Source organism: Pelophylax lessonae, assembly GCF_965119305.1.
Source record: "Pelophylax lessonae genome assembly, chromosome: 1".
NCBI lineage: Eukaryota > Metazoa > Chordata > Amphibia > Anura > Ranidae > Pelophylax > Pelophylax lessonae.
Window position 1 is genome coordinate 594118034 of NC_138768.1, and position 21890 is coordinate 594139923.

The following is a 21890-nucleotide window of genomic DNA, read 5'->3' on the forward strand; positions in this document are numbered from 1 at the left end:
TAAAAAATTTTGATTTTTACATTTTTTTTTGGGGGAATTTCATATAAAAAAAAGTGAAAAATATTGTTGTTTTTGCAAAAATTACGCTCTTTTTTTGTTTATAGCGCGTGATCAAAAAATCGCACAGGTGATCAAATACCACCAAAAGAAAGCTCTGTTTGTGGGAAAAAAAGGACGTGAAATTCGTTTAGGTACAGCGTCGCACGACCGCGCGATTGTCCGTTAAAGTCACGCAGTAAAAAATCGCAAAATAACCCCTGGTCTTTTAGCAGGAAAATCCTCCGGTGGTAAAGTGGTTAAAGGGGATGGGAGAAGGGAATGAGTGGGATACTCCTTTAGGCTTCAACTTTATACACTTGCGACTTTGTTCCTGAAAAATGGCCGTTGGCGCTTCCTTGACGCCGGCCGGCGCCAGCCAATGCTCACTAACTCTGAGAGCACTCTGTCTCTCAATAGAAGTGCTGAATCCTCGACTTAAAGTCCAGAAGATAGAGGACTGTGAATTGTAGAACTGCTGACACTGCTGCACTGCAAAGTCACTGAATACTTCCCTCCCACCTTGCACTGGCTTGAGGTAGTATGTTGTGGGATTCTGGAAAAACTGCAACTTCCAACTGGCACACTCTGTACAATTCAGGGCCCAACTGTAGGCGCCCCCTTTAACTTTGAACTCTTCAGGGTCCACTGACTATGTCCCCACTCTGTCACTTCAGGGTCCTCAATCTAGGTACCCCCTTTCACTACTAGCTGGCACTGGATCCCCGAACCTCCACCGGAGTGGTCCCCTCTAACTTCAGGCAGACCCCCAGGGGCAATCCTCAGTACTCACGACCTGTGTAGGCTTTCCCGGGACTGGACCCCTCTGACTCTCCGCAGGTTCTCGGCACACCGGATCCCCTCAGCTTAGCTCAGCACTCTCTGGATCTACAGGCAACACCCCGAGATCCTCTTCCTCAGACAGGAGGAGAGACAGCCGTTCTCTCCCTCCTGGGACTCTGCTCCCGCCAAAGACATTGTGTCATGCTCCACCCCCAGACTTATACCCACTCCCAGAATCCTTTGCAGCATAATCTGCCTTCTGGGGTAGTTACAAGCCTGGATGTGTCCCCTGATTGGGTTTCCTCCACTGCCCTATGAGAAACCTCTCACAGGGGCCAGTGGGGAGACTACCCCTTGAGCAGGCACACCTGGAAACCATGACCCCCAGACTAAACAAATCACAGCCCTGCTGTTAGGCAGACAAGGCCCACTATACATTTACCTAGCACCTACCTGTAGGGTGCTACACATATAATATATAAATATATATATAGACAGATAGATATCATACATACATACATACACACACATGCATACACCACACTAATTACAATTTTAATACATACCTTTTCACTCCATGCCCATAGGCCAACTCCAAGAAAGGCTATCCCCAAAAACTGAAAGAGAGAAAAAGAAGGGCTTAAATTTGCATATTTTAGAAACAGACACAAATATTTCATCAGAGGAATTTATTGATCAATGCTTTCACGCAAAATTCACACTTTACCACATAAAATTCAATTGGAAAATGTATCAATCTCAAGTAAAAGTTGTGCGAATCTTGGGTAAAAGAAGCGATAAATAGACCCCTAAATATCCAACAAGAGCTTGTTATGATGGGCATTGAGCCACAGGGATATCTTACCGAATGGGTGCACTGGGCAGTTGCCCGAGGGGCCCCACTTTTTCCGGTGACCCAGCCCCAGCCAAGCATTAGTCCCGATTCCCGAGTGCATCCCGCCACCCAACTTAGCAGGTGGCAAGCGCCTGTCGGCTCTGCGCTGCTGTCAGGCCACTTCTGCCGTGGAAGGGGAGCCCACAACTGCAGGAATGCCTGTCTGCCTCCATAGGAACAGGCACACCCAGGACAGTCGAGTCTCACTCCTGTCCGTGTGGGTGTTCACCGGACCCAGCCGCTGAACATGGAAGCTGTCATTAGCTTTGAACTGCTGTACCAATAAATATAGCCTTATCGATAATTTGCATTTTTATTCTCGTGGGTGATTGTGTAGGCAGGGCACCAGTGCACTGCATTGCCTGGGGCCCTTTAATGCTCTTAAGATGGCACTGTTGAGCCATTTGACAGATACAGCTTGCTCCTCAGTAACAGTATGCCTGTTTAATAGACCCATCACGCAATACTGGTAATCCCACCAGAGATTACATTTGCGTTCAAGAAATGTATTCCTTTGCACTATTTGGCCATCAATAGCTATATATGCTTACCGGTGTTGTGTTTAAAGGCGTGTTTGTTAGACACTATCTGCATGCTCAAGTTAACACTTGTTACACATAAAATAATGTATGCTGTGTGTATGAACGCTAACGGTTGTGGGTTCATAAACCATCACATCTATAAAAACTTCTTTGACCTTCTAAACCAAGACCATGGGAGCCATCCCCACTTTTATGACGGTCTCCACTCTTCTGGGAAGGCTTTCCACAAAATTTTGGAGTGTGTCTGTGGAAATGATGCCCCTGCAGCCAATGGAGCATTGTGATGTCAGATGCTGGGCAAAAATTGCCATTCAAATTCATCCGAAAGGGGTTCAATGGAACTGAGGGTCTGGGGGTCTGTGTAAGCCTCTCAAATTCCACCACACCAAGTTTGTCAGACCATGTCATTATAGGCCTGGCTTTATGCACTGTGAAAAGGAAAGGGTCTGACTAAAAGTGTGAGAAAATCATTTATTTCTGCTTTATTTAGAATTTCACACATTTTTCAACTTCTGTCTGCTACATGATCGATGGAAAAATATAATTTAAGGCATCAAAAATTCTGAGTTCTAAAAAGGTTTGTTTATTGAGAAGCTAAAAAGCAGGTCTGAAAGATCAGGGGAGGAAGAAGCCTGATGACATCAACCAGGGCAGCCATCAGAAATGACACAGATTTAGGCCTGGGCCTCCCCAGGCCTGACCACCAACATCCCCCAGGGCCCGTTCCCTAGCCGCCCCACCGAATCCTCCCACTGGCGACCCCACCAAGTCCTTCAGTGCACCCACTTTTATTTTAACACTCTTACAACTTAAAGTAGAACTATAGGGAAAACTTTTTTTATTATTTTGAATAGAGTAAGGAGGGAGGGTTTTAACCCCTGTAGGGTTTATTTTTTCCATCCTTGTCCGATTGGGGAGATTTTCACTCGCTTCCTGTCCAATATCTAAACAAAGAATAAGGAAAGCCCAGCAGATTAAGGGAATCGCTTGGGGACCCCCAGGTCACCAGAACTAGTGTCCCCATTGGAAGATTTCCCCTATATTACTTTTCTGACAACCCAAAATTTATTTTACTTTAACTTTCAATGCTAATAGTAAACAGGACAAATAGAGAGGGAGAATCTCCTTAATAAGGACACAGACCGCAATACAAACTGACAGGTGTTCTACTCCATCTCCTCTCTATCCAAAACTAAAAAAAAATGTTTGCCTTTAGGTATACTTTAATGAATGAAAGTTAAAAGTGTATTCCAAGTCATCAGTGCTTGTATCCCCATATATTCAGCAAACAGTTGGCCCAATCTAGCAAAGAGACTTCCCCATATATTCAGCAAAAATCCAGCCCAATCCAGCAGAGAGACATCCCCATATATTCAGAGACAGCCCAATCCAGCAAAGTGACAGCGCAATCCAGCAAAGAGACAGCGCAATCCAGCAAAGAGACATTTGCACATATTTAACATATCCCAGTCCAACAAACAGATGGCCCAATCAGCAAAGAGACGGCCCAATCCAGCAAAGAGACATCGCAGTCCAGTAACGTGATGGCCCAATCCAGCAAAGAGACATCGCAGTCCAGCAAAGAGATGGTCCAATCCAGCAAAGAGGCTGCCCAGTCCAGCAAAGAGACAGTCCAATCCAGTAATGAGACAGTCCAATCCAGAAAAGAGACAGCCCAATCCAGCAGAGACATTCCAATATAGCAATTGTTAAAAGATGGCACATTCAACACACACAGCAAGGTTCTGCTAGTGGGCAGGGCACATCAACACCTTTGAGATGGAGGACCCCCTCCTAGCACACACAGCTATCCTAGTCCGAGAAATCCCCCTGAAGGAGGGGGCTGGGCAGAGGCAGAGTGGAGACTGTGGGCACCGCAATCTGCTCAGCAGATAGATCTAGAAGAGGCCGGGACTGTCATATACTTGTCTCACACAGGAGATTACTACACCGGCACCCGAAAGTGAATAAACAGTGTGCTTGGCTGGGGAAAGTTTTTTTATTTCTAATTGTTACAGCCTGCAGATCAGGGTGCCCAGAGTCTCCTCTCTGCCTCCGCCCACCCCTCTTCCTTGCTGAACTGGCTGAGCCAGACCTGGAAGGTAGCTCCGCAAAGCAGCAAAAAGCAGCCTGGGGGGCTCCAGTCATGGTTAGGGCCTTGGTGGCCAGGCCCCTCCTGACCTCAACCCTCTAAGATGGAAGGCAACTTTCTAAGGTGTCCAAGAAAAGGCAAGATCAATGTGACGGGAGTCACTTTGGTTGGGGGGCCTGTGAAACCCAGCTTACCTTAGAGAGGTTGGGAAATCCCTGTCTCAGCTTCCTAGGCCCCTCTTATGTGTTAGTCACCCTGTGTCTAATAGGGTGGCCAAGAATATGATGGACTTAATGGACACTGAGAATATGGTTTGGATTACTCAAATGGGACAGTAATATTTGTCAACAATATATCTCAAAGAATATATGAAGACTCTGGAAATCTGGGCCTAGCTGCCTATTGCCGATAAGGCTTTACACAGTCAGACTCCTAGCAGATGCTAATATCATCAGCTCAACCACCTATCTTCCACACATCATAATTATGCTGATTTACTCTGTATTTACACTTATAATAATGTGGATTGTATATTGTTTTAGCCTTGTTGCCAGCAGTCTGGTCTTCCAGGCTGGCTTAAGTGCGCTGAGTTAATTAGCATATTATTGATAACCTTGTCTAGATGGGATTAGCCATGAGTCAGCTGTACCTTGTTATCTAACCATTGTGTGATGTTTTGGGTAAATATTTGGGTCATTATTCATGTAGTGACTGACGTACTTCTCAAGTGTATAAAAAGTCTGTTTCTTGTTTAATAAAGAGTTAGTTGTTTTCAGATACATACAAGCTAGGTTCAGGCTAGTTTTGTATTAAGGGGGGCTGGAATATCTGATACAGCATCTATGTTCAAGACTGTAGGAAGCGGTATACTGACGGAAGCCCACAAAGAGTGTGGGTCGCGGTTCCGTTACAATCAATGTTTTATTTTCATAAATATTGTTATTTTACCCTATCACAATACAATTATTTTACACAAGATTTGTTAATTTCTTGGTGTTGTAGGGCCAACTGTGGTAATGTGCTTTGTCTATTTTTAGTGAAGAAAATCCTGCATGGGTCCTGCACCTCCTGGGCTCACTTCATTTCCTTGGCTGTTCTGTACGCCTCTGGATGGTGAGAGCCATCAAGGTATTATATTCTGAAGGAGTGACTCGACAAAAGTATTCCAACATTTTTCTTTGACAGAAGCTGAAGTGGTAGTTTAAAGGAGGACAGGTAAGACATCAGAGGTGCATGTTTTATGCACATACAAACATAATGCACAAGTCAGGGGTGCCTATGCATGAAAACATTGATTGCCCTGAACATGTTACATACAGCTGCACATGCCAGAATGAGTGCAATAATTCTGGAGACATTATTCACAGTTAAAGTGGTAGTAAACTTTATTTAAAAAAATTTCTTTACCCTGAAAGGTTATGTCAGAATGTGCCATTTTGCACAGCATACTATATTATAAAAGACTAGCCTGGAAACAAAGGCTTCTATCTTCACCCAGTCTTCCTTCTGGGTTTGCGAGCTCTGGTGATGTCACCTGCTGCAAAGACACTGAATATCTCCTAAACAGTACACGTCTAGGAGATATTCCTTGTACCTACATGTAAGCTTTATTATAAGCTTACCTGCAGTGGCAGCTGGTGCTCCATTCTTTGGGGCAGGGGGGGGGGGCAAAACAAACCCCCCCGCCAGGTCCGCACATTCCCCATCAGCCACTACGGCTGACGGCTTTTAGTTGAGTGAACTGTGAGGGCGCTGATGAGCACACTTGTAGTTCATTCACAAGCACTGCAGTGTATGGAGGTACAGGCTGAAAGCTGCAGGGCATAAACTAATGTCGTGTAACATAAAAAGTTGGAACTACCATTCATTCTGTAGGGTGTCGGTTTTCAAATACAAAGAGATTTCCAAGCTCAAACGTACCAACCAGCCAGCGACCAACCAAATTGGCCTGTCTAACTATATGCGTTAAATCGGAGTTTCACCCTCAAAATGAACTTTTCCCCATCCGCTTGCTTTAATTTACCTGAAAAACAATTGGATAATTACATTTTTTTTTATTTATCTAACTTGTTTTTAAAGAAAATATACTTACCTTTCTTCCTCTTCCTCCCTCTGCGCCTGAGGCCCGCGCCGTCACTTCCTCCTTGCATTGACTCCTGGGAGATGAGCGTCATCGATACCAGGAGTCAATGCGCCTGCACCGGCCCTGCTCGTCACTTCTGGTGCAGGCGCGTCATTCCCTGCTGAACAGCTTCTGGACATGCCCAGAAGCTGTGCAGGGATGACGCGCCTGCACCGGAAGTGACGAGCAGGGCCGGTGGAGGGCATTCTGGGACTCTGACGTCCACGAAGAGGACACCGAAGAGGACGCTCCGGCTTCAGCTGCCCACACCTGAGATGGCAGCGCTGGACAAGACATTTTCAAGGTAAGTATTTCTTCTAAAAAGTAAGTGAAACAGTGGACAGTTCAGAGGCTATTGTTGCTTAAATGCTCTAGCCCTGACTGTCCCAGGGGTATTTTTATCTAAAAAAAATTTTCAGGGTGGAACTCCGCTTTAAGAACAGGGGTTTGGTCTGAACTCATTTGCAGATACATGCGTAAGCTACAGGCCCCGTCAAGGCACCCTGTTTTCTGTAGTCCTAACTCTGACTTCTGAGAGTCAGGCCCAAAATAATATTTTAAACGTTTCAACAAAAAATGCAAGAACAGCTCTGGCAGAGTAAGAGTTAAGGATAAGTCACAGCTTTCAGGGTTATCAGACAACACAGCCCTTGTGAACATCTGCTTATCATTTCCAAGCCCACACCCAGCAGCAATGGGAGATAACGCAGTATCCTGTACCAGTCTCCTGTAATACTGACTAGGTCCATTTTGGCTTTAACTTCACTGAATTATGTTAACGGATTGGATTGCTGTTACAAATATCATTGCATAATATGAGTTCATGCTTTTTTTTTTACACATTTCCCCAGATGCACAGACACACAAAACAAGACACACCTTAATTACAGAAGTTTAACTTTGCAAAGACAGATGTGAGTGGCAGGTTGGCAACAAAAGTGTAAATTGAATTTATATCATGCAAAACAGAAGAACTTTTGCTTAAAGTGGTAGTAAGCCGCCACAAAAAAAAAAAATACAAAATAAAAATAATATCAGGCCCCCTGCAGGTTTTAGTCATAATATACTAGTATGCATCGCATAACAGAACATTATGACAGACTTACAGTACTTGCACACGGAGCCCTCCAGCGCAGCGCTGCCACAGCTCCCTGGCACTTCCATCTTCACGGGCTTCGGCTGTATGAATGGCCCCGATTTTCTGTCTGCATTTCACGCCACACTGTATGCCCTAAATGCACTGAGCATAGGCGGGTGATGTCATTGGCAATTGCCAATGTAAATATTTCCTAAATGGTATACGTTTAGAAGATATTCATTTAACGTACAGGCAAGCCGGATGGTAAACTTACCTGTGGGTACAACTACTGTAGGTTAAAGCGGAGTTCCGGGCACAAAACAATTTTTTTTTTTGTGCCCCTCCGCTAGGTAGAGCTCACCTGAAAAGGAATTGGATAGTTATTTTTTTTTTTTTTTGTTTACTCACCTTTTTATTGAAGATCGTAAATACTCACCTATGACTGCTTCCTCCTCCAGCGCCGAGGCTCACCCCGTCACTTCCTGCTTCGCGATGATTCCTGGGAGCTAAACGTCATAGCTCCCAGGAATCAATGCGACGGCACCGGCCCGCTCGTCATTTCCGGGCGACGCCCAGAAGCTGTTTAGGAATGCGGCGCCGCACCGGAAGTGACGAGAGGGGCCGGTGCAGTGCATTCTGGGACACGAAGACGCGGAAGAAGACAGAGAAGAGGACCGCGCCGGCTTCAGCTGCCCACAACAGAGATGGAAACGCTGTGGAAGAAATTTTCTAAGTAAGTATTTCTTCTAAAAGGTAAGTGCGAACCGGGACAGATCAGAGGCTAGCCATTGTGGAATGTGCTAGCCCTGACTGTCCCGGGGGTATGTTCATCAAAAAATCATTTCTGTGCCCGGAACTCCGCTTTAACTACCACTTTTAATCTGTAATCTTGACTGCAATTATTGGTACAATTACCCCGTAAAAACTGCTAAATGTAGCAGAATCTATTTATTTTTAGTGACATCAAGCTGAGAGCCACAACCCAAACATGGCAGAAAACAAACTGATTTTATTTAAAACAAACTTGTGTCAAAAATAAAATGTATTAATCACTTCAGCCACGGAAGGTTTATCCCTCTACATGAGCAGGCCATGGGACAGTAGTCAGGATCTTTGATATACCCTTAAAACTAGAATAAAAACTTATATAAATGCTTCTAATTTATAAAAAATACAAGTACTCAAGACTTGGCTTAAAAATTGGCCGCGGCCGTTTATTACTGGTTAAGCTTCAATAAATAATCAATAAAATTTTTATTAAAATCCAGACAACCCAGCCATTACAGCTCAGGCTGCATCAATAAATAAAGCAATTTTTCTTCAAAACAAACTCCCATACTCAATAACAAACTTGTCCACCCTTGCATAGTTGCAAGAGTGACGTTCCACATAACAAACAGCCGCGACATAAGGGGAGGGGGGGTTGGGAAACTCCAATGTTGAGTGCTGTGAGGTGAATGAGCCCCTCAGGTAATGCCAGCTCCTTATATAACCTATTGGAACGTTCTAGAAATTCCTGAGGTGCCTTCCCACTTTCCTCACTAACTGACCTATCACCTGACAGACTGCCTAAACTCCACCCTTTACTACAATATCTCTAGGCAGGTTCCCTGAGGTAAATTCTACCTGCTATCTTCCCGCCTAAAACTGACTGGAAATATTCTGACCTGCCACTTATCCCATGAGAAAAAGGGGGGCATATGAAATGCCCCTTTTTCTTTCATTTTTATTTATACAGCACGTGCAAGGCTGTACCCAAATAAAATGGATACCTTTTTTCCCATAAATAGTGCTTGGGATTGCAGGACATACTTCAACCCTCCCAACAACAGCCCCCAAATACAACCAAATGACAAGAAAATGAAACCATTAAACAAAAGTGGCAAGAAATGGGCGCAACACTTTATTGGTGATAATCATAAACAAATAACATCATTAACCATTAACTCATAAACAGGAGTCAATACATAGGTTACTTGAAACTTTTGGCCCAGTTGTCAGAACTCGAGCCAAAACCAAACATTTTAACCTTTAATAAAGACCCCCCTGAATCCAGGGTGTCAGTGCCACATTAAGTGCGCGCAACGGGCGGGAGGGAGGGAGCTCTTTTACCAAGCAAAGAGGCCCTCTGATGCTGCCAGAGTCCTTTTATAGCCTTCCAGTGGTCTTCAGGGAAAATCCCTGTAATCTGATTGGCACAATCTGGAAACCTTCTCCACACATTAAAAGGAGCAATCACACTGCATACCTGAGAATAAATATAACAATAAACCCTGCTAAATTTTGCTAGCCTAGGGGGAGGGGGGTGACCGCAACCCCATGGAGGTGGGCCCCAAGGTTTGTGCCCACCTTAGCCATGGGATTGCAGGACACACCTCAACCCTCCCAACAACAGCCCCCACATACAACCAAATGACAAGAAAAGAAAACCATTAGACAAAAGTGGCAAGAAATGGCCACGGCATTTTATTGGTGATAATCATAAACAAACATAATCATTAACCATTAACTGAATAAACAGGATACAATACATAGGCTACTTTATACTTTTGGCCCAGTTTTCAGAACTCGAGCCAGAACCAAACATTATAACCTTTAACAAAGACCCCCACCAGCCGACCTGGCAAGCAAGGAGGGCCTAACCCACAACAGCGGCCATTTTGATGCCCGATTGGCGATTGCACCCGCAAATTAAAAATATCCAGGCCGACGTCTGAGAGATGGACCCCGTCCCATCTATACAGACCTGGGAAGCCACCCTTCAAATCAACGTGCCTGTAAGACAAACCACTTAAGGATGGCATGAACTTCTCCAAGGCCCTGTTAATCTGCTTCCTCATTTTTTCGAAAGCCTGCTTCTGAGGAGAAGACCACCGGGAAAGCCTTGACGCGATCTCTGAGAAAACTATGGTTGTACCTGGGGAGGATAAACTAAACCAGTGAAGGTCTCTTTTAATCATAAATAAAAGGAACCTTACCCAGGTCATTACCACCTAAGTGAACTACCAAAATAGAGGGTGTGGGCCACACTTGGAATATTTGGGACAAATGCCAGTATAGCTGACACCACCGCATACCTCTCAATCCCTTCCAATAGATAGTGAAGGCTTCCGGTAACAATGACAAATTACCACCTCTTTGGCGCTGAACTGCTCGCTTTCTGGCAAATAAAAAGAAAAAAGTAGCGTCCTATTATCCAGCCACATAGCTGTGGGCCTGCAATGAGTCAAATAAAAAGGTTAGGACGTACATACAATTGAAAACATTTAGACTTCGATCTACCCAAATCCATAATACCCGAAAGGGGTATACCCAATCTAGAGGCCTCTGATGCTAAGCCTATTATACAAAATAAATGGGAATAAAAACAGAAACACCCAAGCCCTTGATGAGTAAGGCATTTCTTTAATACTGTGTCAAACTGGAATTTAGTCAAAGGGGACGAATTCAAATGAACCAAGAAGGGGCCCGCACAACACGGACGTACAGCAGACAATTGCCACACCAAGCTCACCAGGCAGATAGAGAGGTCCAACATGGCAGCCAAAAGACACCCAAGTGCCCCTTCCTAACTGGTCGGTCTTCGACAGGCACAAATATATCCGAATAAAATAATCACCAATCAAAACATGTTCAAACAAAATGCCAGAAGGGGCATGTTTGGATAGCGGAACTAGCTCAGATATCCTTAAGGCCCCAAGGAAGACAAATGAAAATGCTGTACGCAACAGCAGGGCCTCATAACAAGAAAAACAAACCACCAAAGTGGCAGCAGAAAGATTGTCTAGAAACTCTGAAGAAATCAGTCGCCTATCATCTCTCACAGAATGGTGGTCTGCCTTGTTTACATAGGCAGACCACCGTTCTGCCTCTCCTGAGAACGATCGGCATGTCCCGGCAGATATCGCTTCCACTGCACCTGCTGATTGGCTCTTGCTGTGTCTAATCACAGCAAGAGCAGGTGGCTGGCGGCGAACGCTCACGCGCCCCAGACCCAGTAGAGGTATGTGATTTTGCGCAGGAGGGCCGCCCTGCCGCAGTATATCTGCAACTCTTCTTACTCCTCTGCAACTCCTCTTACCGTTGGGGTCCCCCAAGGTTCTGTCCTTTGACCTCTACTATTCTCGATCAACACCTCCTCCCTGGGTCAGCTGGCAGCCTCCCATGGCTTCCACTACCATTTCTATGCTAATGACACCCAAATCTATCTCTCTACCCCTCAGCTCACCCCAACAGTCTCCTCCCGCATCACTGATTTACTACCAGACATATCAGCCTGGATGTCACACCACTTTCTCAAACTGAATCTACCTAAAACCGAGTTTATAATATTTCCTCCCCCTGTGCCCTTTCCTCTGAGTTCAAGATCAATGGAACAACTATCAGTCCTTCCACACATGCCAGGGTGCTAGGGGTAACCCTTGACTCTGCACTGTCCTTTCAGGCCCACATCCAATCCCTGTCCAAATCATGCCCCCTTAACCTCCGTAACATCTCTAGAATATGCCCATTTTTAACCAACGACACCACCAAGCTTCTAATTCACTCCCTGGTTATCTCTTGCCTTGACTACTGCAGCCCCCTCCTCATTGGATTATCCCCCCTTCAGTCCATAATAAATGCTGCTGCAAGACTCATCTACCTTACCAACCATTCAGTGTCCTCCACCCCTTTCTGCCAATTTCTCCACCGGCTTCCACGCACCCAATGAATAAAATTCAAAGTACTAACAATAGCTTACAACGCCATCCACACCTCTGCCCCCCAGCAACATCACTAACCTGATCTCAAAATATCAACCAAGCCGCTCTCTTCGGTCTTTCCAAGACCTCCTGCTCTCTAGCTCCCTGGCTCACCTCCAGGATTTCTCCATAGCTTCTCCCATCCTTTGGAACTCTCTACCTCAATCTGTCCGACTGTCCCCTAATCTATTCATCATTGGGCGATCCCTGAAAACCCTTCTCTTTAAAGAAGCCTATCAGGCTGCTAACTAATAATCTGTTTCACTTCCTCCAGCAGCTCATCCCCCACAGCTATTACCTTTTGTATCAATTGACCCTCCCTCCTAGATTGTAAGCTCTAACGAGCAGGGCCCTCTGATTCCTTTTGTGCCAAATTGTATTGTAACTGTAATGTCTGCCTTCATTTTGTTAAGCGTTGCGCAAACTGTTGACACTATATAAATCCTGTATTATAATAATATCAATATATTGGAGCTTACTAGTCTTTGGTGTGGTGGCTGTTTTAGTTTTCTTTTTTCCAGCTTTAGCTTTATTTTCACCTTGTAATCCTACATATGAAACACTTTCTGTCCCTGAGTGGCTACATCACTCCTCCACTGTATCTTTGGAAGGAACTATGGTTGTCACCCTCAGCTGTTCTCCTGATAGGGGCTATTAACGTCTCTTCACCTACATTACATGGGTGGCAGTGCAAATGGTTCTTTATAGTAAAAGCTCAATAGAATGACAAGCGCACTGTATTTTAGGAAACATCAACAGTTATTTTCTGCAGTTGTGTGTAAAGGATTCCTCCCCAACCCTCAGCTGAATCCACCTACTCTGCCTCAAGCACCAGGTACAGCTGGCATACGGAGCTGTCCAGACTCCACACACACACAGAAAGAAAAAACAAGTCACTGCAAACTGTTGACATCACATAGATCCTAATTATTAAAGCTTACAACTACAGCAACAGTCGGGACCTCCCTCTAAAGCGTTTCACCCAACAGGGCTTACTTGTAGGTATTTTGCTAAAAATGTTCTTAGCTTGCATTCCAGGTATTCATTACTGGGAACATACATCCCTAAACATAAATACTGCTTGGTGAACCCTCCGGCCACTTAGACATTTATGGGCTGCCGGCAACAGGGCTGGACGGTGGGCCTGAACCGTCCATCCACACCAGGTGGGAAGAGTTAATGGGTTTGATTTACTAAAGGGAAAAAGATAGGCATTTTGCAAAGTGCAGTTGCTCCAGAGCTTAGTTAATGAGCAGAAACTCTGCTGACTTCCATCATCCAATCATGTGCAAGAAAAAAATGCTGTTTTTTTATTTTTTTTATTTTCCTTGCACAAGATTGGGTACTCTTTGCAAAGTAAAGCCTTACCTCATTTAATAAGCTCTGGAGAAACTGCACAGTCTATTTGCCTTTAGTAAGGCTGGGTTCATACCTAAATCGGAAGCGGCTCACAGCAGGTGTCCGGTGCGTCCCTGTTCGTTTCCTGGACGAATCAGGCCAGAAGTTTAGCCTGAAGACACACAGGACCATTGTGCAATCTGCTCTGCAGCCGCCACAGAGCTGTGCGAACAGGCTCCATTGAGAGCCGGGCACACTCTCCTGTCACACAAATTCCCCCGCACTAGTGTGAACCCAGCTTAAATCAACCCCAAAGTGTACACATTGTTCTGCCCTACAAAGCTTCTCTTTAAAGTGTAGTTCCACCCATTTTTAATAAATTGGATTACATAGATGTATGTAATCCCCTTTAAAACGACGTTTACCAATGGAAAGTTTTTTTTTTTTGCTAGTAAATACCTTAATTTCTGCTTTATTTATCCTCTTCTCACTTCTGGGTCCGGTCAGCGATTACATCATTTGGCGATTCGCAGTGTGTGCTGGGATGTATCTCAGGCCATGAAATCTCGCATTATTACACAGGAGATGAGCTGCACAGCATGCTCTGCCCTGCCTCCGCCCCGCCTCCTCTCAGTGAGCTCAGTGAGGATATAATGCTTTCAGTCCTCGCTCACTGAGAGGAGGCGGGCCGGAGGCGGGGCGGAGCACGGCCTCAATACAATACATTCAGTACAGCTCACTGAGAGGAGGCGGGGCAGAGCACGCAGTACAGCTCATATCCTGTGTAATAATGCGAGATTTCATGGTCTGAGATACATCCCAGCACACACTGCGAATCGCCGAATGACGTAATCGCTGACCGGACCTGGAAGTGAGAAGAGGATAAATAAAGCAGAAATTAAGGTATTTACTAGCAAAAAAACAAAACAAAAAAACTTTCCATTGGTAAAAGTCGTTTTAAAGGGGATTACATACATCTAAAGTCACTAAAATGGGTGGAACTCCACTTTAAATTAAGCGACACCTCAGCTTCCTTTTTTTATGTATGGGGTGTCTTTGCAATTAGCAGGATTCAGGTTGGATCTGAGATTCGATTAATTAAACTGTTAACTTTTGATCAACACCAAACATAAGTAGGTTATAGTTTGGGAATAACATATTAGTCACTATAGTAGAATAATAAAAGTGGATGATGTTACAGGTCATCACCTAAACAAACAAAAAAAAGGGGGTTTGATTCCTCAGGTAAGGATAATGATAACACCATGCTAGCATTTCTGTTAAGCCCCAGTGGTCAACCAAGCATGCTAGCCCACTCACTTATAGCCTAAAGTAGAAAGCCCTTTATTAATCCTGCACCACTGTTTTAGGTTTGTTTGTACCGTACTAATCGGATGCAATATATGAAAGCGGCGATATTATAGCTCAAAGTATTTCAGTGGAGAGCTTTTTGACTCCTATGGGCCCCTCACCATAGTCTGCCGTAACTTAAAAGGCAGACATCGGCACCCCAAGCCTTATACATGAATTGTGTTCCACTGAAGAAAGGAAGAATAGGAAAGATGAAATAACAGTCCTGAACATTGAACTCTATTCATAAGCATACAGCTTCTTTGAAACGGGTCATTGTTGCTGATATTCTCTACTTGGAAGTACTGCGTACTGCAAAGTTTTGACTTGGACATTTCCCCTTCAAGGAAGTGGAAAAAAGCTGGGAACATTTTTAGACATGACATGAAAACCACTGGCATGAGACTTTAGTCATGTAATTCTGCAGTTTATTAGCTTCTCCCCCTGCCAAAAGTAAATATCTTAAAGGCTTCAACAGAACATATAACACTAACACATACACCAAACAAAAAAGCACAAGAAATAGTGTGATTTCGTAATTATCCATGAACAAGTAACTTAATGCCAGTTTGCATTTATAATATATTTGGGGCAAGTAAATTTGGTAGAGGTTTAAGAAAGAAAATAGAAAACTTGGACTTTAATCTAAGGAGAGAAAATTATGAATGACTTACATTTAAAGGGGAAGCCCGCCCCAACAATTCAATCGCTACATCTACAGGCATCCACAATCTAACACTAACCTTTCTAGCCCTGTAAAGAAAAAAATCTGTATACATACCTTTTCTGGAGCTGCTCTGGTCCAGTCCCACGCTGAGCTGTCAGCGGCAGCTTCACTGTGGAGGCGGGTGCAGAGGAGGCAGCTGACAACGGAAGCCCCATAGTAAGTCTATGGGTGACGTCACTACCCATTCATTTCATAGCAATTGTCGGCTCTGTCCTCGGCAGAGCTTCCACAGCTGGAGCCTGGACCGGATCAGCTTCAAAAAAGGTATGATACTGATTTCTTCTTTACAGGGCTAGATAGGTTAGTCTTATATCATTAATGCTGTAGATGTAACAATTTTAGTGTTAGGTTAGACTTCCCCATTAAAAGTCATTCATAATTTTCTCTGAGTCCGAGTTTTCCATTTTCTTTCCTCCTTAAACCGCTACCAAATTTACTTGCCCCAAACATATTATAAAAGTCAGCTTGCATTAAATTACTTGTTCATGGATAATTACAAAATCACACTATTTCTTGTACTTTTTTGTTTGGTGTATGAGTTAGTGTTATATGTACTGTTCTTAGATCATGGATACCTGTAGACGAAGCGATTTTAGTGTTAGGGTGGACTTCCCCTTTGAATTCCATTTATTTGACACAGTGCAACGAATGATCATGCCTCTTTAAGGAATGGATAAAAGAGAGTGAACCACAGTAAGACAGTCTTGGTGTCAGCTCATCTCAGGTTTGCGGAAAACCTGATGTTTTAATTTCCCCGATCAGGACACTTGAACCTACCCATAGCCATTAGATGGTCACACAATACAGGTGAAATGGCCAGACTGGGAGACCTATCTATTGTCTATAGCAGGGGTGTCAAACTTAATTTTATTGTGTGCCACTTCAGCAGTATGGTTGCCCTCAAAGGGCGGGTTGTATCTGGGGTGCGCTACACAAACTGTGCAAGGTTCAGGAGTGCGTTACGTACAGAGTGCAGAGTTCAAGATTATGCTAAGTACAGAGTGCAGCATTCAGGGGTGCACTATGTATAGATTGCAGGGTTTAGGGGTGTGCTACATACAGAATGCAGAGTTTATTGAGTGCCAATGACACCCTCTAGACCAGAGGTGTCAAACTCAATTTTATAGCGGACTGCATTAGCAGAAAGATTGCCCTCAGAGGGTCAGTTCTTTCTGGGGTGCACTACATACAAAGTGCAGGGTTCAGGAGTGCTATACGTACAGAGTGCAGAGTTCAGGGGTGTGCTATATACAGAGTGCAGGGTTTAGGGGTGCGCTACCTACAGAGTGCATAGTTCATGGTTGTTCTGTGTTCTGAGTGCAGGATGTGCAACCCTAATCTAGCTCCAGTACCTTGTGTAGGGAGGCTTCTGTGTTTACATGTGACAGCGGGGAGCATGAGAGCCAGAGGTGGGAGAATGTAGTTACGAGGGCCACTGAGTGCGAGGGCCACATAACAGGGCCTAGTGGGCCAGATTTGGTCCACGGGCCTTGTGTTTGATATATGTGGTCTATGAGTACCTCAAAGTACTTACTTACTAACAGCCTACTCGGTGACAGACCCTAATTTATTATTATCTTAAAGCTAGGCAAACAACTGACTTCACAACAAAAAAAAGTTTTTATTATGTACTGAAATAGAACTTTGGATAGAATAAAGGAGGGTTGAAACCCCGGTCACTCTTTTGCCACCAGGGAGATTTCCCTTTGCTTCCTGTCCCATAGCCGAATCAAGAAGTGACAGGAAATCCATACAAAGTGCAGGAACTCAGAACTTGAACTTGTGTCTCAGTCGGAAGTGGCCCATTTATTCCTGTTCCAGTGACTATACAAAATTAGGGATTTTTTTTCACTCTCAGTGATAAATGGTAAAAAAGGATAAATAGAAAGGGTGAACGTTCCCAATGGGGGACCAAACAGTAATAAAAACCTAACCATTCTATCCACACACCAAAAAAAACATTCTGTCTGTAGTTTTGGTATACTTTAATGATTACAGAACTGCATTAATTTGTGGATTCTATATCTTCCTGGAGTTCAGCTGTAACTGATAACACATGTACTATCATTACACAGTTACATCATATGTAGGTTTTTTTCTCCTCTCATATGGAACAACTTAGAGTTCTGTAAGCGATGTAGTGAGGTTTTCAGAAGTTTACTAATAAAGTATTAGTTTAATGACTAGGGACACTACAGGCACTAAGATTGTACATTTCTCAGTTTGTGTGTTTCCTCCAGATGCTCTGGTTTCCGCCCATAATCCAAGAGTACAGTGCCTTGCGAACGTATTCGGCTCCCTTGAACTTTTCAACCTTTTGCCACATTTCAGGCTTCAAACATAAAGATATAAAACTAATGTTTTGTGAAGAATCAACAAGTGGGACACAATCATGAAGTGGAATGAAATTTATTGGATATTTCAAACTTTTTAACAAATAAAAAACTGAAAAATTGGGCATGCAAAATTATTCAGCCCCCTTAAGTTAATACTTTGTAGCGCCACCTTTTGCTGCGATTACAGCTGTAAGTCGCTTGGGGTATGTCGATATCAGTTTTGCACATCGAGAGACTGAAATTTTTGCCAATTCCTCCTCGCAAAACAGCTCGAGCTCAGTGAGGTTGGATGGAGAGCGTTTGTGAACTGCAGTTTTCAGTTCTTTTCACAGATTTTTGATTAAATTCAGGTCTGGACTTTGACTTGGCCATTCTAACACCTGGATATGTTTATTTGTGAACCATTCCATTGTAGATTTTGCTTTATGTTTTGGATCATTGTCTTGTTGGAAGACAAATCTCCGTCCCAGTCTCAGGTCTTTTGCAGACTCCATCAGGTTTTCTTCCAGAATGGTCCTGTATTTGGCTCCATCCATCTTCCCATCAATTTGAACCATCTTCCCTGTCCCTGCTGAAGAAAAGCAGGCCCAAACCATGATGCTGCCACCACCATGTTTGACAGTGGGGATGGTGTGTTCAGGGTGATGAGCTGTGTTGCTTTTACGCCAAACATAACGTTTTGCATTGTTGCCAAAAAGTTTGATTTTGGTTTCATCTGACCAGAGCACCTTCTTCCACATGTCTGGTGTGTCTCCTAGGTGGCTTGTGGCAAACTTTAAACTACACTTTTTATGGATATCTTTAAGAAAAGGCATTCTTCTTGCCACTCTTCCATAAAGGCCAGATTTGTGCAGTATACGACTGATTGTTGTCCTATGGACAGAGTCTCCCACCTCAGCTGTAGATCTCTGCAGTTCATCCAGAGTGATCATGGGCCTCTTGGCTGCATCTTTGATCAGTCTTCTCCTTGTATGAGCTGAAAGTTTAGAGGGACGGCCAGGTCTTCGTAGATTTGCAGTGGTCTGATACTCCTTCCATTTCAATATTATTGCTTGCACAGTGCTCCTTGGGATGTTTAAAGCTTGGGAAATCTTTTTGTACCCAAATCCAGCTTTAAACTTCTCCACAACAGTATCTTGGACTTGCCTGGTGTGTTCCTTGTTCTTCATGATGCTCTCTGCGCTTTAAACGGACCTCTGAGACTATCACAGTGCAGGTGCATTTATACGGAGACTTGATTACACACAGGTGGATTCTATTTATCATCATTAGTCATTTAGTTCAACATTGGATCATTCAGAGATCCTCACTGAACTTCTGGAGAGAGTTTGCTGCACTGAAAGTAAAGGGGCTGAATAATTTTGCACGCCCAATTTTTCAGTTTTTTATTTGTTAACAAAGTTTGAAATATCCAATAAATTTCGTTCCGCTTCATGATTGTGTTCCACTTGTTGTTAGTTCTTCACAAAAAATTACAGTTTTATATCTTTATGTTTGAAGCCTGAAATGTGGCAAAAGGTTGCAAAGTTCAAGGGGGCCGAATACTTTCGCAAGGCACTGTATATTGGTGTCAGACGAAACTCATTGTAGAGAATGTAGGAATTTCTCTTTAGGAGTGTAGTAGGGAGGGACATTAAGTAGAAAACTCTTTCAAGGGCAGACTGATAATAATGCATCAATGCACACCATAAAGATATACACTCACTGGCCACTTTATTAGGTACATCTGTTCAATTGCTTGGTAACACAAATTGCCTATCAGCCAATCACATGGCAGCAACGCACTACATTTAGGCATCTAGACGTGGTGAAGACAACTTGCTGAAGTTTAAACCGAGCATTAGAATGGGAAATAAAGGGGATTTAAGTGACTTTGAACATGTCATGATTGTTAATGCAAGACGGGCTGGTTTCAGGGCTAGTTTCAGTATTTCAAAAACTGCTGATCTCCTGGGATTTTTACTCCATTTTTACAACTATCTCTAGGGTTTACAGAGCACGATCCGAAAAAAAAGAAAATATCCAGTGAGTGGCAGTTGTGTGGACAAAAATGTCTTGTTGATGTCAGAGGGTAATGGGAAGACTGGTTTGAGATGATAGAGCACAGACAGACACATGCAGAATACTATCTCTCAATGCACAACACATTAAACCTTGAAGCAGATGGGGTACAGAAGCAAAAGACCACACCGGGTGCCACTCCTGTCAGCAAAGAACAGGAAACTGAGGCTAGAAATCACACAGGCTCACCAAAATTGGACAATAGAAGACTGGAAAAATGTTGCCTGGTCTGATGAGTCTTAATGTCAGCTACTATATTTAGATGGCAGAGTCGCATGGATCCATCCTGCCTTGTATCAATGGTTTAGGCTGGTGGTAGTGGTGGTGTAATGGTGTGGGGATATTTTCTTGGCACATTTTGTGCCCCTTAGTACCAGCTGAGCATTGTTTAAAACACCACAGTCTACCTGAGTATTGTTGCTGACCATGTCCATCCCTTTCTGACAACAGTGTACCCATCTTCTGATGGCTACTTCCAGCAGGATAATCCACCATGTCACAAAGCTCAAATCACCACAAAATGGTTTCTTGAACATGACAATGAGGTCACTGTACTCCAATGGCCTCCACAGTCACCAGATCCCAATCCAATAGAGCACCCTTGGGATATGGTAGAACAGGAGATTCGCATCATAGATGTGCAGCCGACAAATCTGCAGCAACTGCGTGATGCTATCATGTCAATATGGACCAATATCTCAGAGGAATGTTTCTAATCACGAATCTTTGTCACAAAGTTCACAAAGGCAGTTCTGAAGGCAAAATGGGTCCAACCCAGTACTAGCTAGGTGTACCTAATAAAGTGGTCATTGAGTATATATATTTGCCATACATAAATACAGTATCTCACAAAAGTGAGTACACCCCTCACATTTTTGTAAATATTTTATCATATCTTTTCATGTGACAACACTGAAGAAATGATACTTTGCTACAATGTAAAGTAGTGAGTGTACAGCTTGTATAACAGTGTAAATTTGCTGTCCCCTCAAAATAACTCAACACATAGCCATTAATGTCTAAACCGCTGGCAACAAAAGTGAGTACACCCCTAAGTGAAAATGTCCAAATTGGGCCCAATTAGCCATTTTTTTCTCCCTGTTGTCATGTGACTCGTTAGTGTTACAAGGTCTCAGGTATGAATGGGGAGCAGGTGTGTTAAATTTGGTGTTATCGCGCTCACTCTCTCTTGAATGGGTGGGGAGTCAGCCTGTCAATACTCAGACCATACGTCGCACATTGCATCAAATTGGTCTGCATGGCTGTCATCCCAGAAGGAAGCCTCTTCCAAAGATGATGCACAAGAAAGCCCGCAAACAGTTTGCTGAAGACAAGCAGACTAAGGTCATGGATTACTGTAACCATGTCCTGTGGTTTGATGAGACCAAGATAAACCTATTTGGTTCAGATGGTGTCAAGCCTATGTGGCAGTAACCAGGCGAGGGGTACAAAGACAAGTGAGTCTTGCCTACAGTCAAGCATGGTGGTGGGAGTGTCATGGTCTGAGGCTGCATGAGTGGTGCCGGCACTGGGGAGCTACAGTTCATTGAGGGAACTATGAATGTCAACATGTACTGTGACATACTGAAGCAGAGCATGATCCCCTCCCTTCAGGGACTGGGCCACAGGGCAGTATTCCAACATGATAACGACCCCAAACACACCTCCAAGACAACCACTGCCTTGCTAAAGAAGCTGAGGGTAAAGGTGGTGGACTGGCTAAGCATGTCTCCAGACCTAAACCCTATTGAGTATCTGTGGGATATGCTCAAACAGAAGGTAGAGGAG

At 43.9% G+C, this 21890-nt stretch overlaps 1 protein-coding gene across 1 annotated transcript in view; it reads right to left on the bottom strand.

Moving 5' to 3' along the window:
* The window catches only part of TSPAN5 (tetraspanin 5), a 249636-nt gene that overhangs the window by 74647 nt on the left and 153099 nt on the right, over positions 1-21890 (bottom strand). Inside the window, exon 2 of the mRNA XM_082244134.1 lies at positions 1386-1436. Coding sequence (XP_082100260.1) covers positions 1386-1436 — 51 coding nt within the window. The remainder of the gene's footprint in view (positions 1-1385; positions 1437-21890) is intronic.